General features: G+C 32.7%; 1 protein-coding gene across 3 annotated transcripts in view; it reads right to left on the bottom strand.

The window, feature by feature from the left end:
• Positions 1-16819, bottom strand: part of LOC149794941 (slit homolog 2 protein-like) — a 239835-nt gene that overhangs the window by 65726 nt on the left and 157290 nt on the right. For all 3 annotated transcript variants that reach the window (XM_089964604.1, XM_089964605.1, XM_089964603.1), the window contains one exon: positions 15591-15662. In XM_089964604.1, coding sequence (XP_089820730.1) covers positions 15591-15662 — 72 coding nt within the window. The remainder of the gene's footprint in view (positions 1-15590; positions 15663-16819) is intronic.

Here is a 16819-nt window from a genome sequence, read left to right on the forward strand (position 1 = left end):
TAAGAAACAGCTGACAGTCGACAGTTGTTTCCTAGCAGCCTTCACATTTGACAATGTACATAAATGTTTATATTAAATATTATCCACCTTACAATGTTGATGTAATGTGTCCCCACATCTTTTATAAGTGAGGACTATCTCCCTCCACAGATGTTTCATCATAATGGATACAGTTTCTTAGAGGTCACACAACTCCAGCTATATGGGTGGAAGGTTACAAGCAGGCACACTTCTGCATGAAACCAACAACACTCTCACCAGGACTTGAAAAGATCCACAAGCTAATCTTCGCTGTATATCAAATGCCATATATGCTATCATAGAATTAAAAACTCTTATGGCACAGTTATGTTACATCAACAATGTGCAAGTATATCAGATTGTGTATTCTCTATATGCTGTCATGTAATGTTTTTTTTTCCTTCTTCTCTGCACCTTGACATTCCCGGGTTTTCCAGACTGCTATTGATATATGCAAAGGTATGCTGTAACACAGTCAAGGTTGATGGTGTTGACTGTTATTGATATACATGGGGTATGCTGTGATGTAGTCAAGGTTGATGGTGTTGACTGTTATTGATATACATGGGGTATGCTGTAACACAGTCAAGGTTGATGGTGTTGACTGTTATTGATATACATGGGGTATGCTGTGATGTAGTCAAGGTTGATGGTGTTGACTGCTATTGATATACATGAGGGCATTCTGTAACATCCCATGTTGAGGTGTTGACTGCTACTGATATATGCAAATGTATGTTGTAACAGCCCATGTTGATGGTTTAATCTGGGTTATCCTTTTTTTTTCATCTTGAACACCAACCAATTACATGTGAGTAGTTGCCTAAATGTACATTAATGAAAGGTGTAAATCTTCTCATTGGATTGATAAAACATTTTTAAAGTTGAATATTTTGTGCAAACTGTTACAGCTTATTGTTACTGATGTAAACAAATGTAAACTATATTTTAATTTGCTTTATACGACAATTGATTCTGCACAATTGTATTCTTTGCAAAGTTAAACGATATCCATATTTCTATTTTGCACATTATGTTCTTTAATTGGATGACCATTTTTAAATCTTGCCTTCCAAGGCAAACCTGAGCACAGTTTAATGTGAATGATTTTGTATGTTTACAGTCTAGCCTTCATAATCTGGCATCTGTTTGTATTAGTGTTGGTTAATGTGTATGATTTTGTATGTTTACAGTCTAGCCTTCATAATCTGGCATCTGTTTGTATCACTGTTGGCATAATGTGTATGATCTGTTTGTATTACTGTTGGTTTAATGTGTATGATTGTGTATGTGTACAGTCTAGCCTTCATAATCTGACATCTGTTTGCATTACTGTTGGTTAATGTGTATGATCGTGTATGTGTACAGTCTAGCATTCATAATCTGACATCTGTTTGTATTAGTGTTGGTTTAATATGTATGATTGTGTATGTGTACAGTCTAGCCTTCATAATCTGACATCTGTTTGTATTACTGTTGGTTAATGTGTGTGATTGTGTATGTGTACAGTGTAGCATTCATAATCTGGCATCTGTTTGTATTAGTGTTGGTTAATGTGTATGATTTTGTATGTTTACAGTCTAGCCTTCATAATCTGGCATCTGTTTGTATTAGTGTTGGTTAATGTGTATGATTTTGTATGTTTACAGTCTAGCCTTCATAATCTGGCATCTGTTTGTATCACTGTTGGTATAATGTGTATGATTGTGTATGTGTACAGTCTAGCCTTCATAATCTGACATCTGTTTGTATTAGTGTTGGTTTAATATGTATGATTGTGTATGTGTACAGTCTAGCCTTCATAATCTGACATCTGTTCGTATTACTGTTGGTTAATGTGTATGATTGTGTATGTGTACAGTCTAGCATTCATAATCTGACATCTGTTTGTATTACTCTTGGTTTAATACATGATATTGATTGGATTAATGATAACATATGGGACAGAGTTCTGTTTCTGGCAGGTACAACACTCATTTCTTTTTTGGTGACAAAATTCGCATTTCTAGTACCATCTTAAATTTCAATCTGGACACATTAGAAAGCCATGGAAGCTCAGTTAGCAAAGTAATAGACTTGCAATCCAACAGTCACAGGTTTGATACCTACCCAGGCCAACCCAGGTTACCTGTGTCAGTTTCATCAGGAAAGATACTTAGCTCCATTTCCTCAGCATAATACAGTTAGTAATGTGTTAAAATGCCATTAAAACCAACAATATAAATAAATTCAACTTTAAAATTTTTTGGATATTTTAAGGATTAAGTAGACACTTATGAGATGAATTAATACTTTTGTGTTTTTTATTACCAATTTTTAAATATAACAAAAACAGCACTGTGGCAAGTTGGCAGACAAATGATCGTTCATTTGTTTGTTGGTTGCATGGTTGCCTGTTTTCTTAAATGTCACTTAAACACATTGCTGGCTATAACTTGCTGAGGAGTTAAGTGACTTCCAAAGGGTAAACCAAGGCAGCTGTCCTTGTCAGGAATCAAACACCCAGTCCTTGGATTAGGAGTCTGATCTTCTACCAAGGTTTACTGCTGAGGAATACAATGGATCTATATGCATGCATATGCATGACAAGTCAGTTTTTATGGACATTTTCAGGCTGCTTATGTGTTGTTGAGATTTACCAGGGGCAAAATTTGACTGGCAGGTGCAAAGTATTTTATGAAAACTCTTGATAACTACCATGTGATTGATGGTCCCTTATCAAATAGTATGGCATAAACTTCCAAATGCCAAAATCTGCATAAGAAAGTGATAAATCATTAAACAAATAAGACTGCCCACATAGAAAAGTTCAGAGTTTCCACGAAGACTATATGAATCAAAATGTGTTTAGGTGAGGAATGACACCATCAAATTTATCAAGTTTGATATGTCAGTATGCATAAAATGGTTAGTTAGTTGGTTGGTGGTGTTTAATGGCAAGACTAGACAAGACAAAACAAGACTTTATTAGTCCTGGAAGTATAAAAATGTGGTATAAATTTTTATCATCATGGTAATGAGAACATGACAAAGGATAATGACATTTATCCCCCATTTCTTGAGACTGACAAAGTCTGCAATATTTATCGCTATATGCCAGTCTACCAGTTTGATGAGAAATAGATCTTGTCTAAATCCAAACTAGTTTTAAATAACCTGTAATTAAACCTTTGGATGATGGTAGCTGCCCAATCTTGTGTGTAATGTAGTCATTGTTCTAACAAACTTGCTAACCATATAACTTGCTAACCAAACAACTGACACAAAACTTTGATTTCTCCATATGCAGCTAAACCCAACATCATTTAACATGGATTTGACTTCAAGTATATTGTCACAGGAATTATCACCAAAGTGTTTGTATCAGAGAGAATACATACAATAATATATTTTTTCTTTGTAACCACTAAGCAGTCTAATCCAATAGTTTATCATCCAACTTTTATTGTTGATAATTAGGCAAATTAAATACATTATTGGCTAACTCAAGGAAAGGAGGGCTAAGTACTGTTACCCAAGACACATCAAGTGACCAGACCTGAGCTGACCAGACTAGATCAATGATAAATGAATTAAGCTGCTTAGGATTAACTGGTTGCTTATAAGGTACATATTTCTTGATGTAAAATGATCTAAAACTCTTGAAGATGTACGAAGCAATCAGTGCCAAAAAGCAGATGAAAGTTCCAATAAAAATAAATGCCCTCAAAATTAAAGAAACTATGAACAAACATTAGTGGTCTATTTTGGAAATCTCATGAGATTTAATATATGGTTATAGCAAAAACTATCAATACAAGTTGCAGTCTGAATTATTGAAAAAGAGAAATTCTGACAATGGCAGGAAAGGAGACATATTTTTAGATTTCACACAAAAATATCTGTAATTTCAAAGAGTTTTCAAGTACTTCCAAAATGTTTTCAGGGAGTATTTTTTCTTACAGAAATTGAATTTTCTTGATATGTTGCTTTATTAATAAATGTATAAATAGGTACAAAGTGTATAAATAGATGCAAAGTAGAAGAAAAATGCACAATAAATTAGCATGCCTCTACAACAAAGGAACACCATTCCATATGCTATATATTCATGCCATGTTTCATTTGATCCACCCAATTTTATTCCCATAAAAAGTTAAAATATTTTTTTTATTTTTTTATGATTTTTATGATACAATCAAAGGAATTTTTCGATCAAATCCAAAAACTCTTCAAGAATAAAACCATCTTTTCATGATTCAAAAGAGTTTTTAAGATAACCTGTTAAACAAAAGGATTTTTCAACGTTGCATGAACCATGCAGAAATGTAAGAAAACTGCATTGTAGGCTTAACTGGCTTCTGTTGGTTTTTTTTTCTTCAGATCATCCACATGCATAGATTTAAGTGCATTATCTAAATTTTACATTGCAGTTACAGACATGTGGCTGAATAATGAGATTTTCTGTAACAGGCCCTAAACCCCAAAACCCCTAAACTGCTAACAGCAAAAGCAACAACTCTGCCTGAGTTGAAACAAACTGTTGTGTCTCAAAAGACACACTGGTTTTCACTATATTAGATGAATCTTGCCTTCTCAGAGTAAATTGATTGACTACTCTGCATAACCAAAGAAGTAATTGTACCAGAAAACACCATGGGAAGCTGAATTAAACATGAAAAGGAGAATATGCAGCCACAAGCTCTGTAGAAAACCCCAGTACCATCAATCACCAGCCAGATTTGTAACATGTAACTCTGGCCTGTTTGTAAGATGAGACATATTGGTTGGAATGACAACAGAAGCAACTGATCTTCAACAATTTAAGCACCTATGTGTTACAGTCTTATCTTTGTAAGAAATAAGTCCAAAAAGTACACATATGTTCACCTCATACATTTTAATGATTTATGTTGCTTGCACTAAGAAACTACATCTAAGGACCAATAGTCTGGAAACATTAGCATTGATTCTAGCTAGCAATGACCTAAGTGTGCAATTTTGCATTTTCTATGCAGGTCATTTCACAGGCACAAAGTCTTGGTTGCATAATTTTTGGAAACCTATATCCGGATGCAGTGGTAAAATAAGAACTGATCAACTTTCAAATCTAATTCATCAGAATCAATTAAACTGATAGAGACCCAGTCCATCCTCCATTAATGTCAATTTGTCAAACAGAATAAATGAAATTAGTCAAAAATTGGATTTCTGTAAATTACTTGCCACATGGGGGGGGGGGGAGTCTGGGGATTTCAGAATGAATGACAAACTAGTTATTTGCCTAATATATTTTTTTTTTAAAAATACATTGTGATAAATGTGTCTGATGAAAATTTTCAAAACTTAAAATCACTTACAATATATAACCATTAATTAGATATGAAAAATCATGGGCAAATATGGAATATGCAATATTTAAAGCTAAAAAAGATTCAAGGAAATGGCCTTAAAAAAATAATTTATTTAAACTCTAAAAGCACACAATTATGATGATAGGCTCTCAACAAATTTAACTCAGATTCTGAACTTCAGTTTATATTAAAGATTTTGCTGAATGTCAAAAGTTGAAGCTTGAATAAAATGTTTTCTCATGTAAATCTGTCAAGTACTTTCAAAACTATTAGCCATCTTTGTTCAGTTCAATATAAAAACATAATTTACAAGAAAAAAGTAACATTAAAAAAACAAATCCACTCACACATCTCTAAATGGGGATAATCTATAAGGGCTGAACTCAGAATTCCTTCATTTTATATATTTTCATATTATTTATATTTATGACAATAAACTTAACTATTAGAACAAAGCCCTTGGACAGAATGAGGTCAAAATGTCATAATCCTAATACTATGGTTTTCCTTTTAGTATTTGCTAAACATTTACATTTACCAGTCTCTCAAATTTCACCACAGTTGTTTATATAATAGAATTTTACTCAAAACGGTTTATCCTGATGCTATTTCATATCCAATCTGATTAAAATCAGATCCCCACTGACCATGTGAAGATCTGATAGCGACTGCTTAGGGGTCATGTTCTGGTGACATTTGAATTAGCCAATGGGAATGCAGCTTTCAAAAATTTGAAAGTGAATCAAATCATTTGGCACACAATGATGCTCTTCAGCCATACTGCTTGGTCTTCCAAACCCTAAGGTTAAAGACTTCATCTGATGCACTGATAAAATTAGCAATTATGACAATAACATAGGTAATCAAAACATGACCATAAGTGGTCACTGTCAGATCTTCACACAGGAAAGTGGAGATATGATTTTAATCAGATTGTTTCACATCATTAGTAACACATCAGGAAGTATTTAAAGTTGACCTTTCACCCATTACCAGTGAACTGTTTTACAAAGGTAGCAACTGTAAAAGTTATGCCTTATATTTCATGACATTGAAACCATTGTAAATCACATTCATTTTACTATATTTTGCATATATATTTACTTTTATTTTTTTAAAAATATAAAGTGATGATGAAATAGGAGAGTTGGGGGTGGGGTGGGGTAGGGTGGTACTGAACAATATGCTTCTCTTTATGTACTACTTTTAATTTCAGACAAAATTATACTCAGATGTATTTTATGATAAGTACTCAAATGTATTTTATGATAAGTACTCATATATATTTTATGATAAGTACTCAAATGTATTTTATGATAAGTACTCAAATGTATTTTATGATAAGTACTCAAATGTATTTTATGATAAGTACTCATATGTATTTTACGATAAGTACTCAAATGTATTTTTTGATAAGTACTCAAATGTATTTTATGATAAGTACTCAAATGTATTTTATGATAAGTACTCAAATGTATTTTATGATAGGTGTCATATTATTAATTGTGAACAGTTTACTTCACCAAAAAAGTAAACTTGCTTTATTTTCACAATGGTCTGAGGCACCAATCATTTAAAACCATATAAATGTGTGGGCACAGAAGTTTCCTTCAATCCAGAATGATTTTTAATTTTTTGTTTTTTTTCCAGAATAAGCATTTTTTCTCCTGATAATATTGCAAAAATAGGCAGATATGTCTTTCTGTAAAGATCTTCTCATAAATAAATAATAAATTTTATATGAAATGAACACAAATATTAAAACCATATAATGAAAGGTAACAATGTTATTAAGAACAACTGCAGTGTATTGCATAATGAAATGACACTGAAGCACCCTGAGATGCATTGAACAATACACTATTATTATAAATTACAGGATAATATCATTTGCGATCTCATGGTGTCTTATAATATCATTTGCGATCTCATGGTGTCTTATAATATCATTTGCGATCTCATGATGTCTTATAATATCATTTGCAATCTCATGATGTCTTATAATATCATTTGCGATCTCATGGTGTCTTATAATATCATTTGCGATCTCATGATGTCTTATAATATCATTTGCAATCTCATGATGTCTTATAATATCATTTGCGATCTCATGATGTCTTATCACAGCTTTAGTATCTACAATATGGCTTTAAAAATTAGAATTACAGTCGTGTTTTTACATCCTTTTGTGATAGCCAATAAGATGTGCAAGACTATGGCAAATGAAAGGGCTGCAATGTGACTGCTACAGCAGGCATGTTGTCATTTGGTTTACATATAAATAACCATCAGCTCTAGGCCTACTGTGCACATCAAAGGGGTTGGTGAGTTTCTCATTGCTTCAATTAAACAACGTTGTTTCAATTATTGTTACTCTGTACACATTTGCAAATTTTGGTAAACATTGCAGCCTTAGTGGAGAAGTAGTTGGAATACTAGACTCACGACCAACAGGGTGTGGATTTTCCTACTAAATGATGATCATCTCAGATCAGCCCCCATCCTGTGTCTTTGGTTAAGGCATTGTATTCCAACTATGTTGGCACTAAATAACCTAATTGTGTTGATGAGCCATAAGTACCCAGCAAAGCAATATTTGGTTCCATGTTGCTTTGAGCTAGCAAGTGATACAGGAAAATAACTCAACAAACATTTCAGGAAAATGATTTCCAATGCTAATACCTGATAATAACCAAATGCTGCACACAAATTGCATAGCAGATACACATGTACAAGAAAATAAAACAACCCAATGTAAATTCCAGTATATTTTTGGCTGCTAATTTTCAATACAACAAGAAAGAACTTAAACAATGTAAGTGAGGTAGATCATTTAAGAGAATTTTTAATGAAGTGCCTTTCTTCATAAGCTGACTGAACTATATCATCCAAAAAAATAATTAAAGGAGCAAAAATAAGGAAAACATAGGTCTAGGGAGGAACTCTTAAATGAACTTCACCTGCCTAAATTTCTGTGGAATCTAATAGTGCCTTAGCTAAATCAGATGTTGCTGACAAACTCTAACCACACCACGCATATGATGAATATGAAGATTTGTGTCTCCAGTACAGAAGATTTGCAATTTGCAGTCCAGTCCAATAGAAGGTATATTTAACAATGAATCCCAATACAGATTCTTTGTCACCCAGCTTCAAACAATTTAAGAATTGTCTATAGTTTCAAAAAGCAAAGAAAAAACAAAGAAAAAATGAGTACAAAAATGGCAGTACATTTGGTTTCTTTGCTTCAAATATCAATTGAGTAATGACTACAGCAATCTATTCATTATCCAACTTCTTACTGAAAGAAAATTTGTTGTCAGAAACATTTATAAGGGAAACACATTAAATGCATAAGTACAATTTTACAGTCTGACTAACATTTATAAGGGAAACACATTAAATGCATAAATACAATTTTACAGTCTGACTAACATTTTAACATTTTAAAAGGGCGGGGGGGGGGGGGATTTAGTCTCCCAGCTGAGACCTGGAGTTTGACTGATTTATCAATGAGGACTGACAGAATTTGAGATGTATCCAGATTATTTTGTTTCTCTTATATCTTATGATCCGGAGGGAGACAATGCAACACAACATTTTTCTGAGGAATCAATATATATATATATATATATATATATATATATATATATATATATATATATATATATATATATATATATATATATATATATATATATATATACATATATATATATACATACACACATTATATATATATATATATATATATATATATATATATATATATATATATATATATATATATATATATATATATATATATAGAGTAGCTATGATAAAAGGTGGACCATCATGGTAAGAAAGGTCAGCAAAGGTCAACTGGGGTGTTATCTATTGGTACCAAACACTGCAGAGGTTTCAGATTGATTGGGCAAATTAATTTAATTAGCCCTGCCTGATAAGTGAAGCAAGCATATCTCCATCTGACTGGCCCTAATGTCCAGAGGACCAATATAACACAGTCTTTGAAGAGATCCAGGCTTCCAAGATCTGAGGTCAAGATTAGCCAAGTCATCTTGACATGCTTTATGGTTCTGATCCCAATATCAATGCATAGGCAATGAATACAAACAGGCACATCTATTTTTGACCATAGGGATGTGTGAGGTAGATGAACTACAAATGTTCTTGTTGCCCATGTGTCTAATGAATCAGTGGTTTTCAAGCTGTCTCAAACCTGCTCCGCCCCCAGAGTTTATCAGACCTTATCCAAAAAAGCAAACCAAATTTTAAGCATGCATAGCTTATCATATTAATGAGATAACGAATTATAGTCAATCTCCATTTACATGTTTATATATTGCTTCTTTGGTCCAGATGTCTCTGCATGCAGTGGTCCAGATGTCTCTGCATGCAGTGGTCCTGTTTAACATGGATAAACTGTTGCTGAATGCATGAACATTCCACAGAAAATTTCCTCCTATGTCTTACAAATAAACAGTATTATTGTGTATGCTTCATGTTTATGACATTATAACACTGGTTAAAATAAAGACTTAATGTTGTTGATAACAAAAGTGATGGCGACACTATTGTTGCCAGAAAGTGATGATTATGTCTAATAATCTCCAAACACAGAACAGACAACAAGAAAAATGGTGGTATGGCCAGATTGGAAACCATGAAGCATATATCACACTGACATAATTTTGATTGATGGCTGTCATCATGAAACACACCAAGGCATATGCCAGATCTTAAATAGTGAGTGTTGATGCAAGACACACAGACAGACAGACAAACAACATCAATCCAAAAGCCGTAAACTGATTAAAACTGTACATCAAAATGATGTAACAGTCAATATGCCCTGTGAATGTGAGCATGACATGGCTAGACAAGGACTAACTCATAAATGACCAGCCCACAGTTGCAATTTATAACAAATTATTCTTTAGTATTTTCTGATCTCAGGATCCTTCAAAATGAATTGTCAGTGCTTTGATTAATAGTACAGAAGCTATGAAGTATAACTGTATGACTTTATCCTTGCACTGGTCGACATGCCACAAGGGGGAGGGCTTCCTTGTCTGCTCAGGCCATCGGGTTCAAATTGAAGAAAATTAAATCTCCTGATTTATGAGTATGATAACTGTTCATTTATGTGATATGGATGATAAGCGATGGTGAGTTTTTACTGAATCTTTTATTTAGTAGGGGCTTAAATTAAAATTCAAAGAACTTCCTGCCACTCCCTCCTTATAGCAGACACAAAAACATGCACAGTTTGATATTTGGAATCCCTCAGATCTGATAGTAAAGTTTACTGCTGTTTAGATTGTCAGTCCCCTGGGGGTCAAGTGACAGAGAGGTGTTTCACTGCAGAAAATGTAAGCCACATAAATCCATCATTTTATCAATGTGAACCCTCCTCAAAGCATGGATACTTACCTACCTTCACACCAGTAATTCACATTATTCTTATCTTTGCTGACCAAAACATGCATCAGTAATTAACTGAGTCAGTGTTAACTGTGGTAATGAATAATTTGCCTGTCTATAAACTACATAAGGCCTTGAGGGCCATTTGTTTATGAGAATCTACTGTCAATGTCAACTGTACACTTGCATGTAAATATTATAGAAACAAAACACACTGTACTTGTTTATCATCCATTTGATAAGTCCTAAATTTAAAATGAAAATGATCAGTGTCAAAACATACTGTAGTTTGAAAACTCAACAAAAATATTTGATAATATTTTTACAAGTTGAAGCAATATGATTTTTAAAGACCTGTTCCTTGCTATCCATAAACATTTAATGCAGATATATTTCATGACAGATATATTTCATGACATATTTCATGACAGATATATTTCATGACATATATTTCATGACAGATATATCATGACATATATTTCATGACAGATATATATATATTTCATGACAGATATTTCATGACAGATATATTTCATGACAGATATATTTCATGATATATTTCATGACAGATATATTTCATGACAGATATATTTCAAGACAGATATATTTCATGACAGATATTTCATGACAGATATATTTCATGACATTTTTCATGACAGATATATTTCATGACATATATATTTCATGACATAATTGTAAGTGAAGATTACTGAGCAAGCAGTCATTCATTAAAGTTTACTACTGAGAAAGGGTTTCATAAGCAATATTCTTTAGCATTAGGGTTAGTACTGAGAAAGGGTTTCATAAGCAATATTCTTTAGGGTTAGGGTTAGTACTGAGAAAGGGTTTCATAAGCAATATTCTTTAGCATTAGGGTTAGTACTGAGAAAGGGTTTCATAAGCAATATTCTTTAGGGTTAGGGTTAGTACTGAGAAAGGGTTTCATAAGCAATATTCTTTAGCATTAGGGTTAGTACTGAGAAAGGGTTTCATAAGCAATATTCTTTAGGGTGCTGGTTAGTACTGAGAAAGGGTTTCATAAGCAATATTCTTTAGGGTTAGGGTTAGTACTGAGAAAGGGTTTCATAAGCAATATTCTTTAGGGATAGGGTTAGTACTGAGAAAGGGTTTCATAAGCAATATTCTTTAGGGTTAGGGTTAGTACTGAGAAAAGGGTTTCATAAGCAATATTCCTTAGGGTTAGCTTCTCATGGGGGAAGGTTTCTTCCTGGGGTTTTCCCAGGTTCTTCCTTCACTAGTTATACTGCCTGCAAGGTATTGCTCTTCTTGTGCTGAGAAATGGCATTATCGCCACCCAAAACAACCCCAAAACATTTGTACAATTATTAATTACTCATTTATTTGTTCATATTTAGTCATTCACTTATTACATAGTTGTTTCTTTTTTATTTATTTACCTGCATGCCAATATCTTGGTCTGAGAACTATGACATTTTTGTTGATATTTAAATTCATGGATTTTATTCTTTCCACAAAATATGATTTCTCATTGGATTTTTTAATTTCAAAGCCTGTTCCAACCTCTAGATCCATTAAACAGTAGCTTTATAGTATGTGTTTGATTATAACAGGTCTCTTGGGTGACTGCCGATGCTTGCTACATCTCCTATTGTTCCTTTCTTCCCTTCTCAGATGATACTGATACAATGTGCAATTTGTTACTGAACTGAGAAACACCCAGAAAAGTCAAATGGTCACAACTCTATTGACCACAGTAATGAAAAATACCTTGACCAGATATTTTTCTTTAGAAAAGATTGAAAACATAGGCAGACCTATTCAGTTCTTATCAGTAATGGATATAATTAAAGTTGATCAGATGGAGGATTACTATTCTGTACAAATGACATCTTGTTAATGTCTGAAGATTCCACATAATTCAAATGGCATCTTATTACTGTCAAAATAAAATTAATTTCCTGAAATTTGAGAGCAGTGTTTCTGTAATTAAAGCTTTAACTGTTGAAAGTCTCCAATTCAGACCTTAGTAAGTGGTTTAGGACCTTCATTTTTGGGGTGAAAAGCTATCCTTAAATTAAAATTCTGTAGAGAACCAATCTAGTGGCATACATTTGTATTCAATCTTCTAAGCCTGCTTAATATTACAAACTTTGTAATTAATATAAGATCTAGAGAATAAAACACTACACATTCCATGATTATTATTACAAATAATGTAATTAATATAAGAACAAGAGAATAAAACCCTACACATTCCAAGAATAATATTACAAAGTGTAATTGATATAACACATGAGAATAAAACCCTACACATTCTGTGTCTAATAATCAGCTTTACTATTTGCTGTCTCATAATCTTAAATCTTATTTTTTGTCATAATCTAACATACAACTGTTAGACATTTGGATTTAAATGCTGTTCATTTACTTCTGACATTTCACTTTGGTTGAAATTCAAAGGACCACTCCAAAAATACTGCATAGACCCATTTCTGCTTGTGCATTGTGGATGACAGATCTGGGTCTGTCCAATTTTGTTATTGGACACAATTTATAAGTGTGTGTATTATTGCACACAATTTATAAGTGTGTATATACAATACCCAAAGATGAACTTAGTAATATCTGTACCAAAAGCTGATTAGGACTTGAATTTCATTATTATAACCACATGTATTTTACTACAGGAGGTACTGCATTCATTTCAATAATGGTAATTAAACCAACTAATTACATTTATGTTACTATTAATATTTAAGGAATGAAAAACATTTGTTTCTTTAATTATCACCTTTGACATAAGAGACATAGTGATTCAGTGCCTATTAACAACTGTGCACATGGTAGACGAGTTCAAAATCAGAAATATGTTCTTTGTTGTTGAATATGAGAGGAAGTTCATATCATTAGATACCATCATTAGCCTCTGACCTTCACAAATGATGTAGGTGCTTTTGTCAATTAATTAACGTGCCAGTTTATAATATAATTACATGTTTTTATGGCATGGAACAGAATCTGTCCTCTAATCTAACAAAATTTGTGTCCATTAGCAGTGAGATGGACCCCCTATGTGGTCCAAGAGAAGAATTTGTCTCATTCTGTGGTGGGGTTTTGTTTCATATTCTCAAGTATTGAGTTACTCTGTCTGCATGACAAACAGGGACATGATTTATAGCCACAATATCTTGTCACATATATCTGTTTATACTGTATACAATATAGTTCAGGTATATATATATATATCTATCTATCTATTCACATCAGTGGAAACATGAAATACCAATTTCACAATACAGGCCATGTACTATCTATTTTAATTAAATCTAGCTAACCTTTATAAGGTGCCAAGAGTTAAACATGATGTAGCTCACACAAACAATTTATGTATCGTACAAGTTGAGTGAAACTGCAAACAATAAAGATCCAGATCTGACATAGCATAATGCATTTGTAGACCAGGGTCTGTGTTGTTTGTTCTACAGATTACTCCTAACAAACTGCATACACCCAGATCTGCCAGCATACTATGCAGTTTGCAGTTGGACTCATAAATGAGTACCGGTATGTACAGTTTATATCATAGAACAAAAAGTACTTAAATGCCATAATACGCAAGAAAAATAATAATTGCATTTTTATTTACTTTTAAACATATAAACATTGGCTAAAATTTATTTCCATATACCCTCTAGAATAGCGTCTTCAGTAATTTAACATTTTTCCTATTTTAAAATTACATAATACAATTCTGAATTTAAAGGGCAAGTACATACAAAAGACTGGAAATTATTAATGAATAAATTCCTTTGAATGAACATTTTTTCAAGACTGCATTCTATGCCAAGAAAGGAAGTAACTGAATACCTGTCATTCACTTGCCACATGAGATTTTCCACCATATTTGATCTGACACTGAGTGGTTCTTTATGACAGGTTGAGGTTGTGCTAGGTTGTACCCGATTATCCATCTTACAATTTCTCACACAAGTGTACAAATTCCAGTCTAATCTACCTTTAATAAAGACTGCAAACTACCAGACTGAGCTACCATTCCCCTGATTTTAATTTTAATTAATCCTAATTGCATCTTTGAGTTTAATCCTTCCATATTTGATATCTTTCAACACTAGTTTTCTTTCAAGTTCCTTGACTTAATTCACTTATTATTCAATGAGTACAGTTAACATGCATTGCTCAATACACTGTACATTACTCAATGAGTACAGTTAACATGCATTGCTCTATACACTGTACATTATTCAATGAGTACAGTTAACATGCATTGCTCTATACACTGTACATTATTCAATGAGTACAGTTAACATGCATTGCTCAATACACTGTACATTATTCGATGAGTACAGTTAACATGCATTGCTCAATACACTGTACATTACTCAATGAGTACAGTTAACATGCATTGCTCTATACACTGTACATTATTCAATGAGTACAGTTAACATGCATTGCTCTATACACTGTACATTATTCAATGAGTAGTTAACATGACATGCATTGCTCAATACACTTTACATTACTCAGTGAGTACAGTTAACATGCATTGCTCTATACACTGTACATTATTCAATGAGTACAGTTAACATGCATTGCTCTATACACTGTACATTATTCAATGAGTACAGTTAACATGCATTGCTCAATACACATTTCCTGTTCATAAAAAGTATCTGATTATTTTTCAAGTGGAAGCAGCAGAGTGTTTATGTAATTCATATGTATATATTTCCTGGCACTTTTGAAGTAAATTACAGACTTTTTCATCTATAATTATAAATCTACACTTTTTCTTTTTTATATACTCACATTCTTCGCAGGCGAGGTAGGTCTGCAAAAGCTCTGCTAGGGATCTTGGTGATATGGTTTTGTTCCAAACGTCTGACAAGAAAAAATGAGTTACAGCTTTCTAAGGTGAAAATCTTTGCTTAGATCTTTCTTTCAGATATATCTTCAAGTACTGTTAATATCATATATAATTCAGAAATAAAAACATTAAATTTCTGCAATTTAAAACAAACTATCTGTATGGATCTGTACAATGAATAAATCTCATCTAAAGGCAGGGTGTGAGAATCATATATCTACAATAAAGATGTCTTTAAAATACTGACATTCAGATACTGAATGAAGTGAATGACAATAATAACGAGTGCTACAAGTACTAAAAATTTATATTGAAAATATTTTATTTAAGAAGAGGAATGAGATTGTCTGGAGCTTAAAAATTATTTTATAATTAAAGAATAATCAAATTTTTTGTGCATAGTGATGATTTCATTTATTAAGCCTGTACAACATCTTGTTTGACATTTTAGACAGCTCAAGTACTACTCTGTGACTTTTAGTGGCTAATAGTTGATCAAAATATTCCCATGAGAAAATACATCAGTAATTAACCGGTCACGGTCTATAATAGGGCTGTGTGAAAGCTAAATACTGGGCTGGACATACTCTGTGCTGAACATTAAGTAAAGCATCATGTTTACTGTCCCCAGATGAGCATGGAATGGGGAATAATTTGGACATATACATCTTAATTATGTATCATATTTTTTGTTTCAAACTGACAAAGCTAAAGCATTGTAGCTGGTTTAATTGTCTGATAACTTATACTGGTGTCTGCCCATTAAGTATAACTTCCTTATCTGTATGTTCTTGAATAGGAAGCTCTAGAAATTTGAGATATACAAACTTTGAGAGTGAGATGTACAGCTCCAAATGCTGAACAACCATGAAACATGCATGGATTTGGAATGAAATTAAAATTACAGTTGTAATTTTTAAAATCAGTTGTGGAAAATGAAATGCACCTATTATGGTGCATTGACTACTATATACATACTGTAGATGGCCCGTCATATGTCTTTAATATCAAGCAGTGTAGTCAAGGTGATGGCCAGTCATATGTCTTTAATATCAAGCAGTGTAATCAAGGTGATGGCCAGTCATATGTCTTTAATATCAAGCAGTGTAATCAAGGTGATGGCCAGTCATATGTCTTTAATATCAAGCAGTGTAATCAAGGTGATGGCCAG

This window comes from Sinohyriopsis cumingii, chromosome 7, assembly GCF_028554795.1.
Source record: "Sinohyriopsis cumingii isolate HCF-2022 chromosome 7, ASM2855479v2, whole genome shotgun sequence".
Taxonomy (NCBI): Eukaryota; Metazoa; Mollusca; class Bivalvia; order Unionida; family Unionidae; genus Sinohyriopsis; species Sinohyriopsis cumingii.